The 24,525-nt window shown below is 36.5% G+C and overlaps 3 protein-coding genes across 3 annotated transcripts; 1 reads left to right on the top strand and 2 right to left on the bottom strand.

Annotated features, from left to right (window-relative positions):
* Positions 1 to 245: 245 nt before the first annotated feature.
* smcr8b (Smith-Magenis syndrome chromosome region, candidate 8b) lies at positions 246 to 5,084 on the top strand. Its single transcript, XM_077205314.1, has 2 exons — positions 246 to 3,850; positions 4,412 to 5,084. Exons 1-2 carry the CDS (start codon positions 1,275 to 1,277, stop codon positions 4,827 to 4,829), a joined length of 2,994 nt encoding a protein of 997 aa, XP_077061429.1. The 5' UTR covers positions 246 to 1,274; the 3' UTR covers positions 4,830 to 5,084.
* On the bottom strand, positions 5,071 to 16,045 carry LOC143714234 (uncharacterized). Its single transcript, XM_077205317.1, has 21 exons — positions 15,951 to 16,045; positions 15,694 to 15,812; positions 15,291 to 15,396; positions 15,107 to 15,200; positions 13,364 to 13,520; positions 13,080 to 13,266; positions 11,426 to 11,548; positions 11,282 to 11,335; positions 11,075 to 11,194; positions 10,722 to 10,880; positions 9,676 to 9,729; positions 9,529 to 9,571; positions 8,706 to 8,922; positions 8,464 to 8,543; positions 7,115 to 7,222; positions 6,948 to 7,028; positions 6,497 to 6,601; positions 6,278 to 6,402; positions 6,071 to 6,193; positions 5,729 to 5,777; positions 5,071 to 5,618 (listed from the first exon to the last, which is right to left on the bottom strand). Coding segments are annotated over exons 1-21 (2,169 nt in total). The 5' UTR covers positions 15,953 to 16,045; the 3' UTR covers positions 5,071 to 5,555.
* A 3,003-nt stretch (positions 16,046 to 19,048) lies between these two features.
* Positions 19,049 to 23,561, bottom strand: ptcd1 (pentatricopeptide repeat domain 1). Its single transcript, XM_077205293.1, has 8 exons — positions 22,967 to 23,561; positions 22,182 to 22,322; positions 21,854 to 22,072; positions 21,651 to 21,752; positions 20,445 to 21,161; positions 20,013 to 20,129; positions 19,686 to 19,868; positions 19,049 to 19,336 (listed from the first exon to the last, which is right to left on the bottom strand). Exons 1-8 carry the CDS (start codon positions 23,411 to 23,413, stop codon positions 19,163 to 19,165), a joined length of 2,100 nt encoding a protein of 699 aa, XP_077061408.1. The 5' UTR covers positions 23,414 to 23,561; the 3' UTR covers positions 19,049 to 19,162.
* Between the last annotated feature and the right edge of the window lie 964 nt (positions 23,562 to 24,525).

Raw genomic sequence — 24,525 nt, 5'->3', positions numbered from 1 at the left:
TTTTTTTTTAAGATGTAAAAGGATTAGTTGGTAAAATAACGTTTGTTTTCTAAAATTAATTGAATTAAATTGATTGTCATTGCCTATAAATTACAGTTCGTAATATTTTGAAATATGTATTCAATCTCTCAACGACACTGCCAAAAAAAAAAAACGCACTACCACGTCTTATTTTTCCAAAGTTATTTTGAGGAATTGGTCTGAGGCGGAAACAAGTTTGAGCCCCCTCCCTAACCAGAGGTGTCACATGGCTAACTATGGCAAAGGCTGCTTCAGTTACTGCTTTGCGGGAAGCGCTTTAATGTTTGTTTACCTCTGAACAACGACTTAAACTAACTTCTAAAAATTAGCCAACAACTACTCTCGTGAATTGCTGTACACACGCTGCCGTCAGCGAACGGATTTATACGTATATTATTCTGAATTAACCTGTCAGTTTTCATGACAATGCGTTTATGTCATGGTTTGTATTTTGTATCAGGCGTGTAATTTTTTAATCGTCGAGAATTAGATCATTTCATGCTTGTTGTGTTTTTTAAGTAGCTAGTTATTATTCTATAAATCAGATAAATCAGTGTACTTAGATATACGTAGTAAAACTAGACCTCCTGGACTGGATTGACAGCACTGAAGATGCAGGTTTCAGGGGTGTAAAGTATGTGAGTGACAAGTTTAATTATTTTAGTACTATGGAATTTGTACTTAAAAAGTATAAGCATTAAGTTTTAATAGTAGCCTACTAATGACATTTCCGCAATTAAAGAAATACATTTTTTAGTTCATTAAATTTTAGACCTTCAGTGTACAACAAAGTGCATACTTAAGTTATAATAGCTTAAACAAGTTTTTAATTTGTTTTTTCCAGTAAAGTAACAAGCCTGTCAAATTGACATGAAATCCACTTAACTAGCCACAGTTGTCTATTTGTTCTCACGAAGAAATTTTAGCAGTCATCACAACATTGTGGTTTACCTAAGACAATGCTTTAATCATAACCATAGTGAAAAATGGGGAATGTATGCATGTTGAATGTAAATACAGTAGATGATCAGTCTATAAACAACTATATCTACATGTACTGTAAAAAGTTTAAAGTTTAACTGGCAGGTATCAGTATTTAGGTTTCACTTTTGACATGTAATAGCCTTACTAAAGACAAGACAATCACAACTAATTTTGTGAAACATTTTGACAGTCCTCATATTTTAATTTAAGTATAATTTCACAATATTTTTTACACCCCTGTCTGGTTTGTTTCAAACATTTTTTCCACCATGATTGGTTCTCCAGACCTGGTGGCTTTTACTAAAGAAACAGATTTCAGTGAAATAGACCCATCAGCTCTTCCAGAGGAACTGTCTGTGCCCATGTATCCCTACACTGGGGACATCACCCCGTGGTCCAGGATGTCTAGTGCTAATTTTAAGAAGGACTTTATTCTTTTATCAGAGTTTTCGGAGCAAGTTGGGCCCCAACCTTTGCTTACTGTTCCTCCTGAAACCAAAGCTTGTGGGACGTTTGATTTGAACCACTTCTCCCTTCGGATTATGTCAGTGGACTATCAGTCCTCTCTCGCCAGCTCGGCAGGTTGTGGCTCTTTGAAACTGAACTTTGTAGAAGACTCAACGGTAGTTTTAGGGGATTCTAGAGAAGGAGCATTCGCATATGTGCACCACCTTACACTCTATGACCTGGAGGCTCGAGGGTTTGTGCGACCACTTTGCCTTGCCTATGTGTCGTCTGATGAGAATAAAATCATACAACAATTCCAGCAGCTTTCCACAGAGTTCTCCAAAGTATCTGAATGTCTGAAAACGGGGAACAGGAAGAACTTTGCGAAAGAACTGGAGATAAAACTGAGAGATCTGGAGTATACAAGAGTCATGTTACATAGAGAGATAGAGAGTGAGTTCAATAATGCATCTGTGAATTGCACCAATGAAAGGGAACGGATGTTGAATGGTATGCCTACATTAGATAGAAATACAGAAGATGTGAAACTGAAAGAGTGTGAAACTGAAATGAAATTACGAGAGAAAGACGGATGTGGGATTTCAAAAAAGGGGGAAGTAGAGTCTGAAAATGAGAATAGGTCATGTATTACACACGAGAAAGATAAAGGGTTTGGGGATCGAAGGAATAGGCAGGATAAAGGATCTTGCCCAATGCCATTGGATAACAAAGAACAGGAGTTGGCCACAGTAGAAAAATCAATTCATGATTATAAAAGCCTTTTAAAACAGGTCACTTGCTACCCAACCAGGAAGCTTAGAAACTCTGAGTACTCCCCTTACGAACCAGATGACCTCCCTCATTCTCTGGAACTTGACCTGGATGATTTAAGGCACGGTCAGCTTGCTGAGCCAATGCTAGAATGCAATGTTTTTCCTAACACAAACACACCCTCGCATTCTCTGATCAACTCCACTTCATCTTACCGATTTGACAAGCGTCTGAAAACTCTTGAGGAATTGTGTGACGATTACTTCCACCAACAGGCTTTACAGCAACTGTACTCCATAGAGAGGACATTCAGAGGAGATATTTGCCATCTCTACACACAACTCCTCTGCCGTAATCTTCTCCGCAACCTTAAATCTACCAATTTCTTATTTGAGGATACATGTGACTTGGAAGAGGGTGCTGGATTACAGACTGAAATAGCTGGTCAACATTCAGTACGACAACAGTCCTTTCTTCCTGCACCCTCAATTCTAAGTGAACATGTGAGTCTTGAGTCATATGCCTCTTGTGTCGAAATGGTGCCAATCAAACTGGAGTTGGCTGGATCTAGCCAATCTCCAGTTGTACCCAGCTCTGTAAATGCCCCTTCCGAGCATAACCAACCCGTGACATCCGACACCGCCCCAGTAGAGGCTGAAATGGAAAATGATGGAGTAGTTACAGCTCTGGATTGTCAAGAAAATGTGGAATATGTTTCAGCTTTGATGAAGACCAGTATTAGTAGTGGAGATAGTATCGAGGTCTTAGGAACGGAGAAGTCCTTCAGATCCCAAAGTTCAAATTTACCAATGGATACAGCTCTGCAAAGTCCAGCACCTTTGTCCACTACAGCTGCACTCGAGGGTCTAAGGCAAGGGAGGGTACCTACCAGACGGACTTGCAGTGAAGACAGCATTGAGGTGCTTAGCACGACAGAATCCATCCTACAAGAAGAATTGCGTGCCTTATACCCTTACGCAATTGATGAGGAAAGCCCAGAGCTAGAGAATGATGAGAAAGACAGGTGTCAAAAACAAGACAACAAAAATGTTGAATGTGTTTTCAGGGTGGGAAATGCTCCTGGAGATCATGGAGGTGCCTGTTTGGAGTCACAGCAAGGTTTTTATCCTGCTGTCACCCTGACTCCACCTGACTGTCCTATTACTTTATCCCTGGGTGGGTCAAGCTTCCAAGATGCTTGTCATGCAACAGAATCAATCCCTCTCTCATTGCCAGATGAGACCTGTCGGATAGTACCTGATAATTTATCTGACTGCTTCAGCTATCGGAGCACCACTGCTTCCACAACCTCCGAATGCCCTTTCTCTGCTTGTCTTCCCAGGGGGAAAAAAGAAGGTGGGACCAGACGAAGGCGTGGCAGAGTAGGGCGGGCAGCATTGCAGTTCTTGCGACAGTTTCCCTTTGCAGTGCATGCGGTGTATAGCCTTCTGAGTGGCCGAACATTGGTGGTACTAGGCAGCGAGGAGGCTGCAGTGAGACGACTAGTTACAGCACTGTCTGTGTACATGCCACATCCGAGTAGATACAGAGACAGCATTCAACCATGGACTTCAACTCCGCTGCAGCTTACTGACCTCCTCAACTGGAAACTCATCGGCTTTAATAGGTAACATTTACTAAGCATCATAATCTTGTTTGAATGCCTGTTTTTAACTCAAACATCTTAATTAGCTAGTTCTGACATATTTATTGGGGGTAAACAGGAAGTTATCCAGTTAAGTCTGACATCACACTTCACCGTTTCTGAGTCCAAACGCTCCTGGTACAAAAAGTAACAAACACTCAAACAGGCGGCTGTAGTATTACTCACAAATCATGATCATAACCTTTACTGCCATACTAAAAATCATAAATGGCTGAGAGACAGTATTCTCATATGAAACCGAGTAGAGACTTGGACCCAGGAATAGTAATATAGGAAGATTAATACATCATGCCTTGACAATTCAGATCTCCAGGAGCAGGGTTGCATGCCACTGATATACTGCATAAACATTCAATGCTTTGTTGATGAGCTTAAACGTTACAGTAACTATTAAAGGGGCATTTTACTTGGGATGCATAAAAACAAGAATCTAGTTACCCATTCAGCAATGACATTAGGATAAACACTGTTAGCCAAGTTGAAGCCACCTTGACAATATTTTTGTTTTTTATATTTACTCAGGATGTGCTGTTTTACTCACACAACTTTGCCTCACTGCCTGGGCCATTATAGCCGATACATCAGTGTTCTAGATGTGGATCAAAAGACACTGCGCTGCCCAACCTACAGTGGTACTCTAATCAACCTGCTGGTGGATCCAAGGAGCAACTTTAAACGTGGAAACACCTACTTCATGTTTGCTCAAAGTGTGCAAAGCAAGCTTGTCACCAGAGCATTCCTTTTAACATTTTTACATGGTCGCCTTACACCCAGAAGGGCTAGGGAAAGTACATGGACAAAATGTTTTCTTTCTGAATTTCACAAAGATGATAAGAAAATCCTCAACTATTTATCTGAGCTCATTAAACTAAACTTAATGGAGATTCCACCCAATGTCCTCCAATTCAGCTACACCACAACCTCCATTTTCAAACACTGAAACACAAACTAGTCAACCATTTTGTGCACTGTACAGTAGTTATGCTTAGCTTAGATTGCGCATCTAGTTGTTTTTGCCCATCTTTAACAGTATAGTCTTTACATTTTCTGCATGCTTTGAGATCTTTGTTTACAAAGGCAGTTGAATAGAATATTTACCGTAGTATTTTGCAAAGATCCCTAAGAACCGTCATAGTTCACAACCTTAAATGTAAATCTGTAACAAAGCAATATTAAACAGCTTTTCAGTGTTGCATTTTTACTGTCATTTATTTACATTACTGCAAAGATTTGTATATTGTTCTGTTTCTGAATATAATTGGGCTTTACATGCTACAGCTATTAATCACAGTACTCAAATGTTACAAAATACTGGTCATTTCCCAAAAAAAAAAGAAAAAACTTGGCAATGAAAAAATTTAGAACTACCACTTATAACCTTTGAAAACATTAGAGGCACTCTTTCTGTTCATTAAAACTGTACGGTTTGTCCATTTTGCCAAAAAAGTCAATGTTAATATATACATAATAAAGATAGTTCTTAATTTTTACAGTTTTAAAATTCTGAATAACTGAACTGACTGAAAAATGTGCAATTCACAAGATCCGTTAAATTACAAGTGAGTCTCACAGTGATGTCAAGAAGTGTGTCTCACACTTTGCGAAACAAAAACATTGGGAAAAAACAATTCAGTGCATGTTCATTTGCTCAGGATGTTGGTCAGGCTTATTTTCCTTGGCGTTGGATTTTTTGCAGGATTTTACGCTTTTCTGTAGTAAGTCTGGCCACCTGCAAGAGAGAGAACACCAGCTCACCTTAAAACACTTGGGTTATTGAGATCTAATTACATCTTTGTAAAAAATGTTACATTTTGTTACTCAAATGGAAAAGATTCTTACATTGCTTTCAAGTTGCAGTCTCAAGCTTAATTGCCAAGGGCAGTACAATCTGAAATCAAATAGATTGCAAATTGTTGACAAATTAAACTTTATATTACTGTATGTTTATATGTATTTAATATGAACAAAATTATCCAATTGCTTTATAGTGGAATTCATGTTTTATTCCCGATCTTCCTTTTTATATCCCTCTGGATAAGGTGTAGTAATTCTAATATTCAATTAGAAAAAAACTCTTAATATTCATGCATGTGCAGCACATCTACATCATAACAAACATCCTTCAGTGCTAAAATATAACACATTATGAATTTACTATAGTGATTGACTGCTGCTTCTTACTCATTCCAAGTGGCAAGCAAGCTATTGATGGGATAGGTGTGGGAGTCTAGAACCACACTGTTTTCCAGGAAGTACAAGCAGAGGAAGGATGCAACTAGGCAATGTTCAGTTTCACTCCATGTTCTGAAACAGATATAGAGCATGTACATGCTTATCACAGATGTTTTTGTTCAGTTTTGGTGTACGTGTGTGAGCACACAGACTTACCCCTTTATGAGTTGGTACTGCTCCTCATGAGAAAGTTCCTGCAGAAGACCGCACAGAAGGTAGTGCAGCACATCCGGCCTCCCCAGCAGACTGTTAAAGAACCAACGGAGCGCCCAGTGGTTGAACTGAAGGCAAATGACACATACACACAATTACACATATGAATCTACACAAAATCAAAACTCCTAAATTTAACTAATAACTACAAAAAATAAGCACCCTGAAGGAAATTATGACATCAAGGATGGGGCTGAGCTGAGAGTGGAAAATGCGCAGCACCAAAGCCTGAGTTGCTAACAGCAGTCTAGCCTGGTCAGGATAACCCTAATGAAAAAAAAAAAATAAACATAGCACCAATAAGACAAAACAATGTATAACATATAACTGGTTTGATCTGCCCCATTTGGCATTTAAAGAGTATTATTTATTCATCATCATTTATTTAAGATATGCCAGGCATATACTGAGGAAAGAAGAAGAAATTGTTTTTTTACCTTAATTTTGTGCTTTTCATTTACTATCATTATATACAAATAAATATACTGCCATTATATTGGCCATCAGACACACTGCTTTATAGATTATGTCATTTGCCACATACATTTCAGTCACAAATAATCCAAGGTTTACACACAAAAAAAACTGCAGAGAACTAATAAATTAAACTCACATTCTCAAAGGTTTTAGGGATCTGTATACGGGAAGTCAGTGTCAGCTCCTTGAGAATTGCATTGGCAGAGTCTTTGATCACCTGAACAGAAACACATAACTATCTGTCTCCAAAACATCTCAGTATGTACTCCATCCTGACAGACACAAGATAAACACTCTTCTCACCGCTTGAAAGGTGACGTCAGGCTCGGCATAGAATGCACCAACGACAAGACCATCTGGAGTAATAAAACTGGAACTGACAACGCTTAGCAGATACACCCAGGTTTCTGACTACAAAAAGAGACATTCGTCATTAAAGACACCAGATCTGAAAAGTACACACTGACAGACATATGAAGAGTTAATATGAATGAAATCACAATGGGTTTTGATGTTTTTATGATAGGAGGCATTTGATGCTGAACTGTTTGCCACACATTCAGTATGCAACAGCTAAATAATGCCTTTAACACTGACATGTTAATAAATAATGCAAAATATAGTGTGGTGGGCAGCGATAAATATACTGTATTGTTCCGAATATAAGAATGTTTTTTTTCCTTGGAAATACATATGAAAAGAAATGGTGTCATCTTATATTCAGGGTCAATAATACACCCACAACAATAGGGAGCGCCAAATGTGTAAAAAAAAGTATTTCCCCCTGGACTGATAAACGCAGAGTCGTCAAACAACTCTCATTAAGCACCCAAGAAATACGATCTGTCAGAGTGTAATGTTAGAAGATGGCGCCCAAAAAGTTACGTTTTAAGACTAAGTCTTAAAAATGCTAACAGTCAAAGAAAAGCTCACCGCAGTCCTTAAAGCAGCCGCTTCGAAGAAAATGACTGGAAAGTGTGTCAGTACGTAGCTGAAAAAAGGCATGCAGCTGAAGGCATTGGAAATTGCAAAAAGGGCTGAACATACCCACCAGCGAGGCCCATTTCTTATTTCAGCTACATATTGCCGCACTTGCCTGTAAAAATGTCCTCGAAGCGGCCGCTTTGATGCAGTGGATTAGCGCTTGCCCTCCGACTACAGGAAGAATCTGCAGTCTTTTCAGCCATATGTGATCGGCCAAAGGAAAAAACATTCATATCCCCCTGGATCAGATATTACAGATCAAATACATGTTTTTCGTAAGTAAGAAAAACTGTACGTTTCACTGTACGTAAGAAAGGTGAGAAATCGGTCATTGTGAAATCTACTAAATGAGAACTTCAGTTTATTTTTATGGTACCTATAAAGTGTTTATTTCTGAATGTAATTGTTGTTGCAACATTTTACCAGTAAAATGTATTTTAAATAAGAAAAATGTGCAATATGAAAATTATTTTCAAATAAAGTATTTTCTTTAAAAGACAAGATTTGGTCTTCAAAAAATCTTTTTCCAAAAGGTACATCTTGAAAAGGGGGGTTGTCTTATATTCGGAACAATACGGTAGATTGACAAATGGCAGTGCCCGCTCTTACATTACAAAACAAGTTGGATTAAGTTATATAAAATAAACATTATATAATATTTTACTTACATTTGCAAAAACAGCACCGTTACAGTCCAGAACTCTCAGTGCAAACTTCAATACCTCCATCAACTTTAACGAATTTGAACCTTTATTGAAGGAACAGAGTTGGTATTCGGCATAAACACTCATTGTTTGTTGAGCTTAAATAATACAGAATCTGTTAAAGGGAAGATACATAATGCAGGAAAACAAGAGCCTAGCTAACCTTTCAGCAGATGTCATTTAGATAAACACTGTCAATTCTCTACCTTCAATGGCTGTCCACTTGGTGCCCAGTAAAGGATCAGGTATGATCATATGGCCATTTCCTGGATCAAATTCTTGTTGTGCTATATCAGGGACTTGGCCTGATGTAAAAATTCTGAGGTAAGCTCTGAACTGTGGAGGTGTGAGTCGGGAGGCGGGGCAAGAGGCACCGAGCATTGGCGATAACATTGTGTTGACCGCACCACTGTAGTCGGCAACCTAAACACACAAACATAACACAAACATAAAATGCAGTTAAAAGAATAGTTCACTTCAAAATGAGAATTCTGTCATCATTTTCTCACCCTAAAGTTGTTTCAAACCTGTATGAATTTCTTTCTTCTGCTGAACACAAATGAAGATAGTTTGAAGAATCTCGGTAACCAGACAGTTGGTGTACCCCATTGACTTCAATAGTAGGGAAAAAAAATACTATGAAAGTCAATGAGGTCCATCAACTGTTTGGCAACATTCTTCAAACTATCTACCTTTGTGTTCAGCAGAAGAAAAAAATTCCTACAGGTTTGAAACAACTTGAGGGTGAGTAAATGATGGCAGAATACTCATTTTGAAGTGAACTATTCCTTTAAGACAGGGCATTTACATCGTCACGATCATTTACCTTTACCAAATTATATTTTTAAGATCAATTATATTTTATGAAGGGTGTCCTTGTAGATCATCACACTGGCCACAAATCCACTGCATCAAAAAGTTAGAAAACTTCAGAGAGTCCTGACTTAAATGTCTAAAATGAGTGTATAAGACTGAAGTATATTAAATAAGGTAGAAGGCACTGAAGGAAAAGGCTTTATTCCGATGTACCTTGCACAAGTAGAGGGGAACCAAGTCTCTCATTCTCTGCAGCCTAAATACCAGACAGACAGACATACAATGAAAGATTGCACCATAAATTGTAATAATATTCTGCTTATATGACAACAATGTTCATGATATGCACCTAGCACTCACGTGGGATTATTGGTACTTCTGACAACTTTCAGATAGCGAGCCAGCTCACGGTACCTAACGTGTTAAAAAAAGGATAGATTATTATTATTTTATTAAGGTTAACGAGGTCCTAAGCAATAACAAATAATAATCGTTGGCCCTACACAGAATCTACAAACTTTTTTGCCCTACATTTCTGTGCTGTTTACAAAGGAAAAATCCCCAGAATTAATTTAAAAAGGCAATATTATGCCCTTTTATAGTCTTGCTTTTGTTTTTGGGGTTTACTAAAAAAGGGTTTTCATGCTTGGGTGTTCAAAAAACACATTTTTCCACATATATTACAGTTGCAGCACCTCTCTTTCCCAGATTGTCAGTAAAGCTCTGATTAGTTCCTGTCTCCATGAAGCCCCTCCTTCCGAAAAGCAAAATGTGCTGGACCAGTGTGTTCTGATTGGTCACCCGCTTTGAGCGCGTTTCAGAAACGTCACAGCCCTTACCATAACCACCGGTTTCAACACACTACTAAACAACTCAACCATGCCTCTACCCCTTTTTTGAGCATGCCTAAATGAGGAATATTGTGACGTGTTTGTTCCCAGAAGAAAACTCGAGACTACAATTGAGGAGTTTCAAGGTAATTCAGAATCAGTGCGTACCGATATAGAGAATAACTCCCTTTGAAGAGAACTTTGTAACATTGCAGACCTTTTGCATGCTCAAACAGCAACATTACAACATACTAAAGAAAGTTGAAAATGTAAGAAAGCATAATAGAAAGTCCTCTTTAAAAAGGGCAGAATGTGTTAAACACAGTGCCACACTATTACTGATCATTGTTAAATATTTTGTATCATTTAAATAATGTTTCAGAGTAGTCAGAAAATACAGTTTTAGGTGAATCTACCTTTAAGTATGCATAAAACTTTGTGAATGACAGATGTATGAATTCTTTCTGTGGAATTCTGGATTCTGTGCATGTTTATTGCATATATCATTGCAGTAAATTAAGAGGCTTGATAAGCAGTAAATAAAGCATAAAAAGTACACTAAGGAAGGGCCATTACTTGTTTTGTTGTTGAAGTTTACAGACTCTCGCTTGAATCACGCTCAGAGGTTCATACAAGACTTGAAGCTTTTGACCTTTGACCTGCCTCTCTCCAGTGATATTTTGACCTTTTATCACGCCAGAAAGCAAGGGGTCATCCCAAGGAAGCACACTCAGACTGCAACCAAAAAAAAGAGAATTTAATCATTAAGACTAATTAACAATGGCAGACCACAACTGAACAATTATTGTATTAACAAGTAAATATAGAGCAAATGACTGAAATTATCATCTTTGATGAAATTTTCTTCAAGCAGCAAAAAATGCATGGCTTTTCCAAACACAAGTTACAGCACCTGTATGTGTTGTTACCTTTTTGGCAATGTGGAGTTTGAAGGCAGAGGAAGCCTCAGGAAGAAAAACTCCAGTTGCTTTATGAAAGTGCTGGAAAAATCGAAGTCAACTAAAAGCGTCCACACCTTCGTCATAAATCTGGAAGACAAACATACAGTTTATAAGAAAGCTAGAAAATGGGGACTGTGCAAGTAAACACACAACAGTCCATGATTGTAGCATTACCTCCACAGGAGCATTGACACGGTTTCAGATACAGTGGTAGCAGCATGTACATTTCTGCAAGGGAGACATAATAAACAAAGATGTTATATTGCATTACATACCAAAACCAGGGGTCAGAATATGCAATAGTGTCTAGTATTTTACCCAGGAACCGTGTGATTGACGAAAAGCTTGATAGCGCCTAATAGCATCACAACAGAAGCCTTTGGATTCTCTTTCTTTGCTTCATTAAAAAACATTTTGATATGTTGACTCACAACAGTGTAACTGAAAAAAAAGAGAAGAGAAAAAACAACTTTAGTATAGCATGGTGTTCGCTAAAGGCTGGAATACACTACACAACTTTTAAAATCTGAACAGATTTTAAAACACTAGGCATCATACACTTGCCGACTTTGTAAATGGTTACAGTGGCAACTGGGCATCACCAGACTTTCAAATCGTTCCGAATACAACCAACGCACACAGAAACACGCCTTGTTGCTTGGAGATGCATGGCAGATAAAACAAACATGGATCTGCAGATGACCACAGTAGTTATAGCGACTCTTAAAGGGATAGTTCACCCAAAAATGAAAATTCTGTCAGTATTTACTCACCCTCATGTTGTTCCAACCCCGTAAGACCTTCGTTCATCTTCGGAACATGAATTAAGATATTTTTGATTAAATCTGAGAGCTGGATCACTCCTCCATAGGCTTCTAAGGGATTGACACTTGCCAGCCCCAAAAAGTTACGACTTTATTTCAACTCTTCATTTCCTTCTCTGTGGGCCTCTAGTCAGTTAACGTAGTGTGATTGCGTAGAGCTACGTCACACGTAGGCTCAATATTGGCCGACGCTGGTCATGTGCGTGATGTACAACACCAACACTACGCTATTACACTAGTGAACTGACTCGAGGCCCACAGAGAAAATAGTTGAAATAAAGTCGTTATTTTGGGGGGTTTTTGCGCACAAAAAGTATTCTCACCATTTGATAAACTCAGGATTGAGCCACTGTAGTCACTTGGACTATTTTAACGATGTCTTTAATATCTTTTCGGGGAACAAGTGTCAATCCCTTAGAAGCCTATGGAGGAGTGATCCAGCTCTCAGATTTTATCAAATATATCTTAATTCGTGTTCCGAAGATGTACGAAGGTCTTACGGGGTTGGAACAACATGAGGGTGAGTAAATACTGACAGAATTTTCATTTTTGGTTGAACTATCCCTTTAAGCACATTTGAATGAGGTTGACTAGGGCAGTTTGGACTTTAAAGATTACAACGGGAGTTAGAGGTGAAAGTCAGTTGTTTTATCTGTGCGTCAATGAGTCAAATATTGAGGCTAATTTGATGTTCTGTTACCTAGTGCACATATTTGTGTTCTCAAATGTTTTGATATCCTCCGACTGGATGAAATCATAGTCTGAAGCTAAAAATCAGAGTCTCTGCCCATCATACACTACGCGATTTTCTGCGAATTCTGTCAACTCCGACTGCCTAAAACCTGCAGACTGGCACAGACTTTTGGCAACTATTGTCGACTCATCTAGACTGCAAATTGGGGTAAAAGTCATGTTGTGTATTCCAGCCTTAAGAATCACTATTGGTCACGCTAAAAATCTAGTTACTGATACTGCAATAACAATCAATGTAATGTCAATTTCTTACCCAAAACACAATTCTTAAATTAATTTGCAGTTTATCAATTGCACCTCCATTACCTAAATTAACCAAATTGTGACTGATTTCCAATTTTATAAAGCAGATAGCAAAATTATACTAAAAATAATATAAAAGGAGGACCACTCACTCGAACTCCAGAATCTTAAAGTGATGTTTATGGCATCCTTTACATCCGAAGGCTTGACTCTGTGTAGTGTCGTTATTGTTGCGGTGACAGATGCACCGACAGCCTGGACGGTTCAAATTCTCAAACCCCAACAAGAAAGTTGCATACTTCATTGCCAAACTACCAGCAAATTTGTGCAGTGAAGCCTCTACCACAAACACACACACAATTGTAAGATTTAGGCTGGCACAGGTCCAACTCTAAGAGACAATAAATCTGCATTTAAATCACGAGAGAGAACATACCTGCACGTCGTAGGTCTGAATCCATATCCAGCGGCTCAAAGGAGAAGTTCAGCTCATGCAGATACCCCAACAGGCTCTTATCCCGGAGGGCCTTCCAGTAGACGCTGTGCTTATGGCTATTACAGTGGCAAATGCCGGGGATGGTCCAAAACTCACACTATAAAACACAAGTCATAGCACTTTACCAATGCTTTACAAACACAAAAGTGGCCTTGTTTTTAGCCTGGTATAGTATAGAGTGAATAACACAAATAAGGTCTAGAATGCATCAACACACCAAACGAAGAAACTGTCTTCAGGAAAAATCCACAAGAAATTTCCACTGTCACATTTTTATTCAACTTAAAAAAAAATTTAAACTAAATACAGCAAAAAAAAAGTGTGTGTGTGTATATATATATATATATATATATATATATATATATATATATATATATATATATATATATATATATATATATATATATTAGGGCTGGGAAAAGATTAATCGCGATTAATCGCATCCAAAATAAAAGTTTGTGTTTACATAATATATGTGTGTGCACTGTGTATAATTATTTTGTATATATATATATATATATATATATATAAATACACACACATGCATGTATATATTTAAGAAATATTTGCATGTATATACTGTATATATTTATTTATAATTTATATTATATATATAAATATAAATATTTTATATATAAATATTTTTTTCTTATATGTATACATGCATGTGTGTCTAGTTATACATACAAAATAATTATACACAGTGCACACACATATATTATGTAAACAAAAACTTTTATTTTTGATGCGATTAATAGCGATTAATCTTTTCCCAGCCCTAATATATATATATATATATATATATATATATATATATTTTTTTTTTTTTTTTTATGCTGATTTTAACTTCTAAAATAAGTTAAACAGTTAAATCTGGACCGGATTAAAATAATGGGATTCTTTTTTTCACATTTAACGAAAACGTCACAATAAAAAAATCCTAATGGTGTTAAAACATTATTCACTTTCTGTATGCAAAATTTAATTCACTTTTGTCCTTTCTGATTTGGGGTCATTAGGATTATACACTGCCATTTTTTATGAGTAACTAATAGGGGTGTAGCGATACCCTCATGTCACGATTCGATACATATTACGATACTGGACTCACGATATGATACGCCAAGACATATGATAAAAGGTTAACAAAAAATTAATTTAATTTAATTAATTTAATTAATTGATTAAAATGCTAAATTTGTTATTACATTGGATGTGTAAATGAATAGGCTTGGACTTGGTGCTGGAAACCCAATGCACTGGACAATAGTGACACCAGAATAAAACTATTCATGATTTTAAAGCTGAAAGTACAGAATTATTTTAGATGAATATGTTTGCACTCTGTCGCAGAATAGATACATTTAAAATAATGTAGGCCATATTTTACTGGTAACAGACATTTGACATTATCAGGACCCACACATTTTTTCCCCCATTGCATTATTATACATTATATTCAACATTATATATAGTAATTTAAAGTAGTACTGACACTAAAACTATGAATTTTTTTCCTCACACAGTAATTTTTATTTTGGGTGAACTACAAACAAAACATATTCTCGCATTTTTGTATTGTGCCACAATATATTGTTACACCCCTAGTAACTAACATAAACCCTAGATAGACGAGAGTGAGTCTTTGTGAGTGAGTTTTAAGTTTGAAGCTAGTGAACTCACCATGGAGGCCAGTTTGTCACAGATGTAGCAAAAACACTGATCACAGTGCTTTGCATTATTTTGTAGAGGTCCTGAGACGTCCTGCTCTGCTCGACTAGAACAAGCAAACACACAATGACACACACAAACAATCACAGACAACATCAGTCCTTCACAGGACAGTGGCCTCACTTATTTTACTGACCAGAAAGCCAGGGTGCAGTCGTATCTAGCATGTGGAAGCACTATTGCTGTTTGGGAGTATGTGATGGCCAAGTCCTCATCCAACTCCTCAATATGTTTGGATATATCTGAGATCAACAGAAAACAAAGATTAGTAGAGAGATGACAATGGTACTGAATGATTACCATAGTATATATGGTATACAAAGGTATATCAAAGAGGTACTGCCCATGGTATATCAAACAAAAATATTTATTAACATGGTAATTTTGATAACCCATCGCATTACTACAGTTTGTGTCAAAGAAAACATGGTATTGCCATGTTAACTTATATGTCCAAAAACAGTTTTCATGGTGCATATGAATGGTCACAGTGGCAAGTTTTAGTTTTGTTTATGTTTAATTTTGGTAACGCAGAGTACCTGCTTCGTTCCTCTCATTTTCAACGATCAGCACTGAGGAATCGTTGAGTGTCATCAAGGAGTCACCTTCATCATCATCTTCATCGCTCAAAACGATTATAGGTATGTTGTGCTCCGTCCTACGGAACATGACAGACAATGAGAAGAAACGACCTCGAATACCATCCTAACTCAACTAACATTGAGTGTGTCTCGTATAAAAAAACTTTAACATTTACTTTGTTCGAGTTTTCAGTAACTTAGATAATTAAACTTACATATTTTGTCGAAATGAACCCTCGGATGTGCGCGTTCAAAGTTTGGCGCTTTTGCTGAATCACGTGACTCTGGCAATCGGAAATGGTGTCAGTGCCCTGCCCTCCCCCAGTTCTATTTTATTTTTATTTGTATTCCTTTTATATTGACTATACGTTACAACAATACACAATAGGTACCAGTAGTGTTGAAAAAAATAATTCTTTTTCTTTCTGTACAGTATCTACAGTATCTTGTCACATATTTAGCCTACTAATGATAATCAAATGTCTAGCGTTAGAAAAACACTGTCATTAATTTAATGTTTAAGGAAAAATGTAGACCTTTCCATACTAATACCTACTTCTGTTGTAGAAAGTCTTCTCTCTTTGCAAAAAAAAGGCTATATATATATATATATATATATATATATATATATATATATATATATATATATATATATATATATATATATATATTCCCAAAAATTCCAGATGAAAAAACCTTTTCTTGTTGCATTCGACAAAGCCAGATGATGCCAGCTCTATGTGACCACCTCAGTCATAGCTCTCTATTTCATACAGTTTTTCCTATCTGTTCTGGCCAATCATAGGGAACTTAGGTATTTTCCACTTTTTCTTTTTTGGCCCATCCCCATTCCAGTCCCATTCCAGCCAACCTTCTTGGTTTATTTATTAAAGGCGGCACACTGCCAACTAGTATTTTGTTAAAAAAATAAAATATAAATATAAAAAAAAAACTTCAAAAGAGCATTTACATTGTACCCCAGGAGGACTTATAGGCAATCAAGAGAGCTGTGCTGGAAATTCCCCAATAAAATGAAAGTCTGGCCACTCAGTGATAAAAATTAAATACACTTTTTTTTCTGAGATCACAATCTGTCTCTCTTACAACCAAAACATCTCAAAGAGTGAAAAAAGAGCTCTATGCTAAATAGAGTACTTATTCAGTAAAATCATATTCATTTATCATTGAACTAAGACTTTCAAAGCTGACAAGCAAATGAACAGATTATCATAAGGCCTCTTACTTCCTTTTATGATAAATAAATTGATTGATTGATTTTTTTTTATTGCTGGATCCAAGACAATAAAACAGTAATCCAAAGGATAACATGCTAAAGTAAAATACTTATTTCCAGCACACACACACACACACACACACACACACACACACACACACACACACACACACACACACACACACACACACACACACACACACACACACACACACACACACACACACATACAATTAGAGGATGGGGGTAAAAAGGCATTAGAAAAACAAAATAAATAAAAAACTAAAATGCTGTAAAACCTCTCCAATTTATCAATAAATATTCACCTTGTTCCATAAAAGTTATATACACTTTCTGGTTCATCTTCATGCACATTGGTCTTCCTCAGCATTCCATGATATGCTCACCTGGCACACATAAATATTTTTTAATTGGAAACCTTTTATCTCACTCACTAGACTCTTCCCAGGCCTACTGACCTTGACTACAGAAAGAAGCATTATTCACAAGTTGTTTCTCGTGGATTAAAACTAGAAGCATGAGAGAGAGACAAAAAAGAGATAAAAAGGGCAATATATCTGAGTCTTCTACCAAGAGTGTGATGGAAGGAGGAGGCCTGTCAAAATCTAACCCTTACATGTATTTCATATAATATAACCTCCACTGGGCAGCGACCTTCTTGGAACCTTTCGTCGTCCCCTTTCATTCTTAAACAGTTCACATTCTCTAGAAGCAATTACTTTGTCCCCCTCCTCTAATCCCTCTCTCAAAAGCATCATGAGTAACAATAAAAGTAGAGTGTCTGTTTTCAATGCATACAATAAAAAACATATTGATTTACACACGCATATATGTCAAAAACAAAATTTATATTTCATGATTAAAAGTAACTCATGTAAGATTAACAAAATTAATCAAGTATAAATAGTGGTATTGATTCAACACATATAGGTAAATGACATTTCTCTTAATACACTCGTACCCTATGAAGACAGCTTAAAGTTTCCTGGTTTTGCTCATATTACTCCTAGGCTATTCTACAAACAAACACTATATTTCTAATAAAAATTCCAGATTCCAAAACTTCCAAACTTTTTTGGGCTCTTTCCCAAACACTTGCCACAGTTATTTCATTATCTTTTTGCTTTCTTTGTAATTGTGGCTCATGTAAAATTTTATTTTTTATTTATTCACTTTAAAACCCTATACTTCAAACGTGTCCAATATTGATAGAAAATACAAGTTAAAGAAGAATATATACAGACGTATTATTCCCGTACATTGGATAGACTAGTACATGTTCAATGATTAACCAAACAACAAGCTTGCACAGACTCAGTTTCTTAATTTGGCTCAAATTGCTCTCAAACCATACCACAAAAATATTGTATGTTTCTAATAAAAAAATACTACACTTCCATCTCAGGTGTTCAATTTTAACATCTCACTCTTTAACATCTCTCGTCAGTTAAGGGGAATTGCAAATCCAGTTAAAAGTCCTGTGCAGCTCTTTTTAAACTTTTAGTTCATTTTAACAGCTTATCCATTTAACTGAATTCATCACTGGTTCTCAATGGGGAATCAGTGGAAATCATGGGGCCTCAGCAAACTCCCACAGGGGCCCCGATAAATCTAAAAATGATTTGTATTTAGTTACATTAACACAATCTTAATTAAAAATGCTGAAAGAAACTGACATGTCATATTTTTGCTTTTTATTATTACAACAGGACAGCACCACATGTAGTTCATCTATAAAATGCCTGAGCAACTTCACAGGCACTGTAAGTGTAGACTTTTCAGTGTAGTTTCAATCTTTATGTTAAATTTGTCTCCAATTATAGCTAATGAGAAAGCAATAACATAAATCCTGGAAGTTACAAGCAGTTTCAATTTTTTTTTTCTTTTTTTGTTGTGGACAAATGAAAGATCTTCCTTTCAAGGTTAGAGAGTGACCATAACCCAACTGAAATATCCTGCTAGTTTATTAATTTAGGTATATCCTGAATAGAGGTTTGTGTCATTTTATGGTGAAGAGTTTTATATATTGTTTCTTTTTAAATGAGACAAACACTAAAATAAATACAATGATTTAATGTACATACATCATATCTACAATTATAACATGGAATATGCAAAATCAGCCTCAGATTATCCGCATACATTTAAACACACAGATTTCAGGAATTTGATTTATTCAGAAACTTGATTTTGTGAGGTGACTCCATCTTGTTCTGTTTCTGGTTTTGGGGATCGATACTTTGCCCAGGGGTGTGGAGTTTCCTGGCCAGGCATGAACTCCAGCCATTCTCTGTAAAAACCGCGGAATCCATCAATCTTGTCCAGGTATATGTTCTGTGATTTTAACTGAAGAAAGAAAGATATAGAAGACATAATTAATCCACGGCAGTCCATATAGAATCTTGCTCTAAGGTCAATAACATGCTGAAAAACATTCACAAATTGCATGTATTCAATTTTACTGAACCCTTTTCACTGAAGCTTAGATGTGTTTTTAAATTACGTTATTAAATAATTATTTAATTAAATTACCTTAAGAATAATACCATGTAATCCTACTTACCCTACTGCTATTTTCTTATTACTATTACTTTAGAACTGACCTGTTTCACAAGTTGTATTCGGTATATAACATGTTACAAAATACAAATCTTGAATCTTGGGTGAAATGAGATTGCCTCATTCAGTTTCTAACCTTGTCATAAGAAGGAGGATACTGAGATGCAAACTCCAGCTGTCTGATGATGACATCATTGGGTGGCACCTGCAGTTTGGTCATGTGTAGAAGAAGTTCGTGTAGATAAGCGTAGTCCAAACGCTTACATGCTTGGCTGATCAGGGCACTGTATACATGAGCATTCGGCACAAGTCCACAAGACTTGCACAAAACGAGACAACAACAAAAAAGCGGATCAAAGTTAAAAAAAAGAAAATTACAACATAATTTTCTGTGCTTACCTCTAAATATTTAACTCAAAAATGAAAAAAATGAATATTAATAGAACGAAATTGGTTTTCATACCTCCATATCAGTAAAGAGTTGTATCGCATCTTTAAGTTTGCGGCAAGCCAGAGCAATACTACAGAACGTCTGAGTGTTCGCAGCCAGTCCTCTGTCAACCATAAGGGCTCTTACTGCCTAAAATGAGAGAAAGCAGCTCTTTTACTTACATTTTCACTTATGCATTTGGCAGACGCTTTTATTTACTTATTATTTATTTACATTTATGCAATTTTAATTATATAATAATAATAATAGCATTGTTATTGTATGTATTATTATTAGTCGTATCATTAAAAATGCAAAGGAAACAAAATGCTGACGAATGACAATGCTGTTTTCCCCATGGCGAAACTGTAGGCTGCCATTAACTACTGAGCTACAGGAATATATTATTTTATAAAAGCAACATTACTGGAACATTATAAACAGATGATTAAATGTTTTTCTAACCTTAGCCCCATACAAGTCTCCAGCTTTGGCCACCCTTCTGATCATAGTGTTGAAGAATGTCACATCCAGCTTGACACCACTCTCTTTGGCCACATTAATCAAACTCTGCATTGATTGGCTACCAGCTTCCATGACATCAGCCAATAGAGTGATGGTTTTTATGTTGGGCTCCAGTCCATCCTTGGCCATTTTCTCCAAAAAACCATCAAGATTTCCAATCAGAGCAAGTCTATCCGAAGCACTATTCACAGGACCCAAGGCAACCACACCTGAGTGGCAAGTGCTGGGGTCCAGAAGGTTTGGGAGGTGGGAACTTTGTGTTGATAACTGTGATTGACAGGTCAGAGAGCCACTTGATAATACAGGCAGCACTTGAGTCTCATCTTGAGATGTGTCTATTCTGCATGAATCTTTTTCCTTTAGAAGGGTGAAATCACTCTCTTTGGCTTGCCCATGGCTCTGTGTGTGTGTGTCTACGAACAGCTCATTCTCAAATGCATCCATATCTAAAGGCTGACACAATGTCCCCACTTTGAGATTTGTCCGACGGCTTTTCTTTCCACTTGTGAGTTTTGGGGTCACTTCGTCCGTTCTCTTCAGCAGTAACGCAGAAGCCACATCAGGATCACCTATTCCACAATCTCGTGCTATGCGCAGGAGTATGTTGTAATTTTGAGTGTCTGGTTTTATTCCAATCCTAAGCATCTGGTGCCACACCTACAAAACAAATAAAAATAAAATAATACTAACTTACTAATACTTAATAACTAACAAACTTTATTGACCAAAAGTTGATTTTATTAGCACTTTTCTGATGACGTGTTTTGACTGTGTCCGTGTCTATTTCATACACACGTGGATAAGCTACAACAAATAAATCATTTTAGCAGTGTGGACACACTTTACTGTGACCAAACATGATGTAAGAGTAGCAGTATGTAAAATTTGTTCAGCTGGAATTTTAATAGGCTTGTTACATTCTGAAAACCTTTACTAAGACTGATTTTATTTTATCGCCTAAGAACACAACATTCTGAACAGCATAAAGAGTTCAATTAGCCAAATGTAATTATCAATACTTCAGTTTCAATTTTCGGCTAAATGAAAACGTTAATTTTGTTTCGTTAAAAAATTAATTTCTGTGCGTCAATGCTAACGTGTATGAATGCTAACGTGTGTTTCTAGTCCGTAGGTGTGTGAAAGTACCTGTAAAGCCAGCCTGAACCCATGCTGCTTGTCGTTCGCACAGCTAATCAGCAGATAATGAAATGTCTCTTGTGTGATGGGTTGTCCATTTTGAAGCATCTCCTATGCATGCATTTACACACAAACAAAATGATATTACTGTGGTGTTAGAGCAAAAAGAATTCAAAAGCAAAACTAAAATGTGTTGTGGCATTAGTTAGTACCCGCAGAATTTGAAAGCACGACTTCAGATCTCCAGCAAGAGCGACTGCTTTGAGCAAAGCTTGCCAGGTTATGGCACTGAGAGGGATGTTCTTCCTGAGAAGCTCTTGCTTGAGCTTTATTGCCTGGTCCAACCCTGACTGCTTCCATGGTGATTCTGCACAAGCGTTGAACAGTGCAGTGTATGTAGCATCTGATGGTTCTACCCCTCGCTTCTTCATCTGAGTGGTTAAATTAAGATCACGTGTCATTTATACATCATTAGAAGCACCTAATATAAATAATGACATCAAAGAGCATCATAATGTGAAGTGTGCATTACCATCTTACTTTATTGTACAGCTGGAAGGCTTTCTTTAGGTAGCCCACACGTCCACATCCGCCGATGAGAACGGTGTAATTGTACTCCTCAGGCTTTAATCTCTCACCTTTGAGCATATCAGCCTCAAACAGAACTAATGCCTCAGCCAGCTAGACAAAAAAAGAATAGAGTGTGCATTGGTTTATATGATACAGAGACATTCTTTGATATTCAGCCTACTTGTATTTGCATGGCACACACATAACAACAAGGGAATAGCAATAGAGAACTTTTTATGGAAATAATACACTTTTAAGGAACATACTGGTGCAAGTTAAATTAATAATAATTATTATAACATACTCAAGTGCAAACTAAATTATGCTTTCAGACACTTAATTGCATGTTAAATGAAATTAGATGAAAATTTATTATAGCTAAAATTGATATTAAATGCATTTAGTTGAAGTTGCAATTTAGTACAATATGTGAACTTAAAATAATACACTACAGTTAAAATCATAAAATTACAAGTCCTTTAATATGCTAGACAAAACATCAAAATAGGTGTACTTCTTTAAAACATGACATTATCACACCATTATGATTAAAAAATACTTTAAAGAAAAAAACTTTTCATTTGAAATTATGGCAAAGTGCACTTTTTAAAACTTTTTAAAAATGAAAATGTACTCTCGTTAAGTACAATTAAGTGACCTTCTATATAATTATTATAGTGCAATATTAATTATACATGTAGAGTACGGCCACCGTAAGGATGTGTTACTAAAATCACGTGTTTTTGACAACGTACATTGTCCTCTTTGATTAGCCTTTTGCACTGGAGGAAATACCAGTATGTTGTATTTTTCCGACCAGTTCTGGACCTGAACTTTTCCACCAGCGGCGTGTCCTCCTCATCCTTGTATCTCATATCCAGCAGCTCTGAGGATGTTTTGCGAAAGGTTCTTCTGGAGGAGAAATTTCTGGAATAATCACCAAACACATCACTGGGATCTTCCTCATTCACACGATCAGATGCAGATGCGTCTGAACTAGTCTTGTTGCTCTGAGTCCATCTAAGAGGTGGTGAAGTCACTGATTCACTAAAGAATCTCAAGGGTCCTTGATGCACTCGCTCAGAAGGACGGACGGATGATCTTCGCTCATTTGAGGATGCTGAAGCCCACTTTATAACATTAACACTGGTGTTACGTGTGAAAATACCCCACATACGTGTAGAACGCAACATTTTGGCCATCGATCTTGAATTAAACCCTAGTTACTCCATTTATATCACCTTTTAAAATCAAATAAACTTGATAGAAACCGCTGCTAGAATTCTTCACATGACGCTTCTACTGTAAGTCGCCATGATGCCCATAACGGAAGTTTAACAAGACATTACTAATAGATAGTGTCATAATCGAGCTATTTATTCACCGAATTATATGTAATATTCTGTTAAGACTTTTATAATGAGACTTTTTTTTTCTTCTAAATTTACACTAAACGAACGTACTCTCAATTTTGCATCCAACAAAATAAATATCGAAGATGCGCGGGATCGATTAGTAGGACTTATCGTGTGTTTTACAGTCTATGGTTCGCCTTCACACTGCTGACACTCCAGCAATGTCACCTCTACCGTGGAACTGCCATCTAGTGACTATAATAATATTGAACATAATGTATCGAAAAAATAAATTTCACGTAACAAGGACAAGAAATGTTGTATAAATATAAATAGGCCTATGCAAGAAAAAATCCCTATTTTTACATTCCAAAATTAATTTTTTCGATAAGCATTGTTATTGTGGGGCGTGCTTGCACTGTTTGAATAGAAATAATAGAATAATATAGGCAAATTTTAAGATTAAAAGATAATTCCCTCTCTTACTGCAAAATGCATTGTTCCTGTATCAATATTAATAGCTTTTTATTTCTTATTTTCTTGGGCTGTCTGCCATTAAATCAAGTCATGAGTGGCATAGATCTGTTCTCTGTATTTTCATTATCACCATGCAACTACAGTCAAACTTTCCCTAAATATTCATGCATTTTTCCCTAAACTTCCTTCACAAATTACTTTGATCTTCCTCCCCATTAAAAATAATTGTCTGATGTTCTAAGTAATGAAACATTTTATGTCAGTAGTCTGCGAGTTGTTTACATTACATTACATTACAGTACATTACATTACACATGTAGGCCTACATTCAATACAGTTAAGTGCAATTCTTTTTCACAAGGGTTTACAGACATATATGAAATAATTATTCATGACATTTAAATTCGCTTCTGATTAACTTCTCTGGCTTTCCCACTGCTGCTTATGTAAGTATTTCCAAACAAGATGAATGTATGTAGAGA

The sequence above is a fragment of the Siphateles boraxobius genome, unplaced genomic scaffold (assembly GCF_051911475.1).
Source record: "Siphateles boraxobius isolate OS27281-9 unplaced genomic scaffold, OSU_SipBor_1 53, whole genome shotgun sequence".
Taxonomy (NCBI): domain Eukaryota; kingdom Metazoa; phylum Chordata; class Actinopteri; order Cypriniformes; family Leuciscidae; genus Siphateles; species Siphateles boraxobius.
Note: the sequence above shows the minus strand (reverse complement) of the source record. Positions and strands in the feature narration are given on the sequence as shown.

Coding starts and splice junctions, on each gene's coding strand:
- smcr8b (XM_077205314.1), top strand. CDS start 1,275: ATGATTGGTTCTCCAGACCTGGTGGCTTTTACTAAAGAAACAGATTTC. Junction 3,851..4,411: donor AAACTCATCGGCTTTAATAG/GTAACATTTACT, acceptor ATATTTACTCAG/GATGTGCTGTTTTACTCACA.
- LOC143714234 (XM_077205317.1), bottom strand. Junction 15,397..15,693: donor AAATGAGAGGAACGAAGCAG/GTACTCTGCGTT, acceptor TGTTGATCTCAG/ATATATCCAAACATATTGAG. Junction 5,619..5,728: donor GACTGCAACTTGAAAGCAAT/GTAAGAATCTTT, acceptor TCTCTCTTGCAG/GTGGCCAGACTTACTACAGA.
- ptcd1 (XM_077205293.1), bottom strand. CDS start 23,413: ATGGCCAAAATGTTGCGTTCTACACGTATGTGGGGTATTTTCACACGT. Junction 20,130..20,444: donor GAGACTTGTATGGGGCTAAG/GTTAGAAAAACA, acceptor CTCTCATTTTAG/GCAGTAAGAGCCCTTATGGT. Junction 19,337..19,685: donor ATCCTCCTTCTTATGACAAG/GTTAGAAACTGA, acceptor TTCTTTCTTCAG/TTAAAATCACAGAACATATA.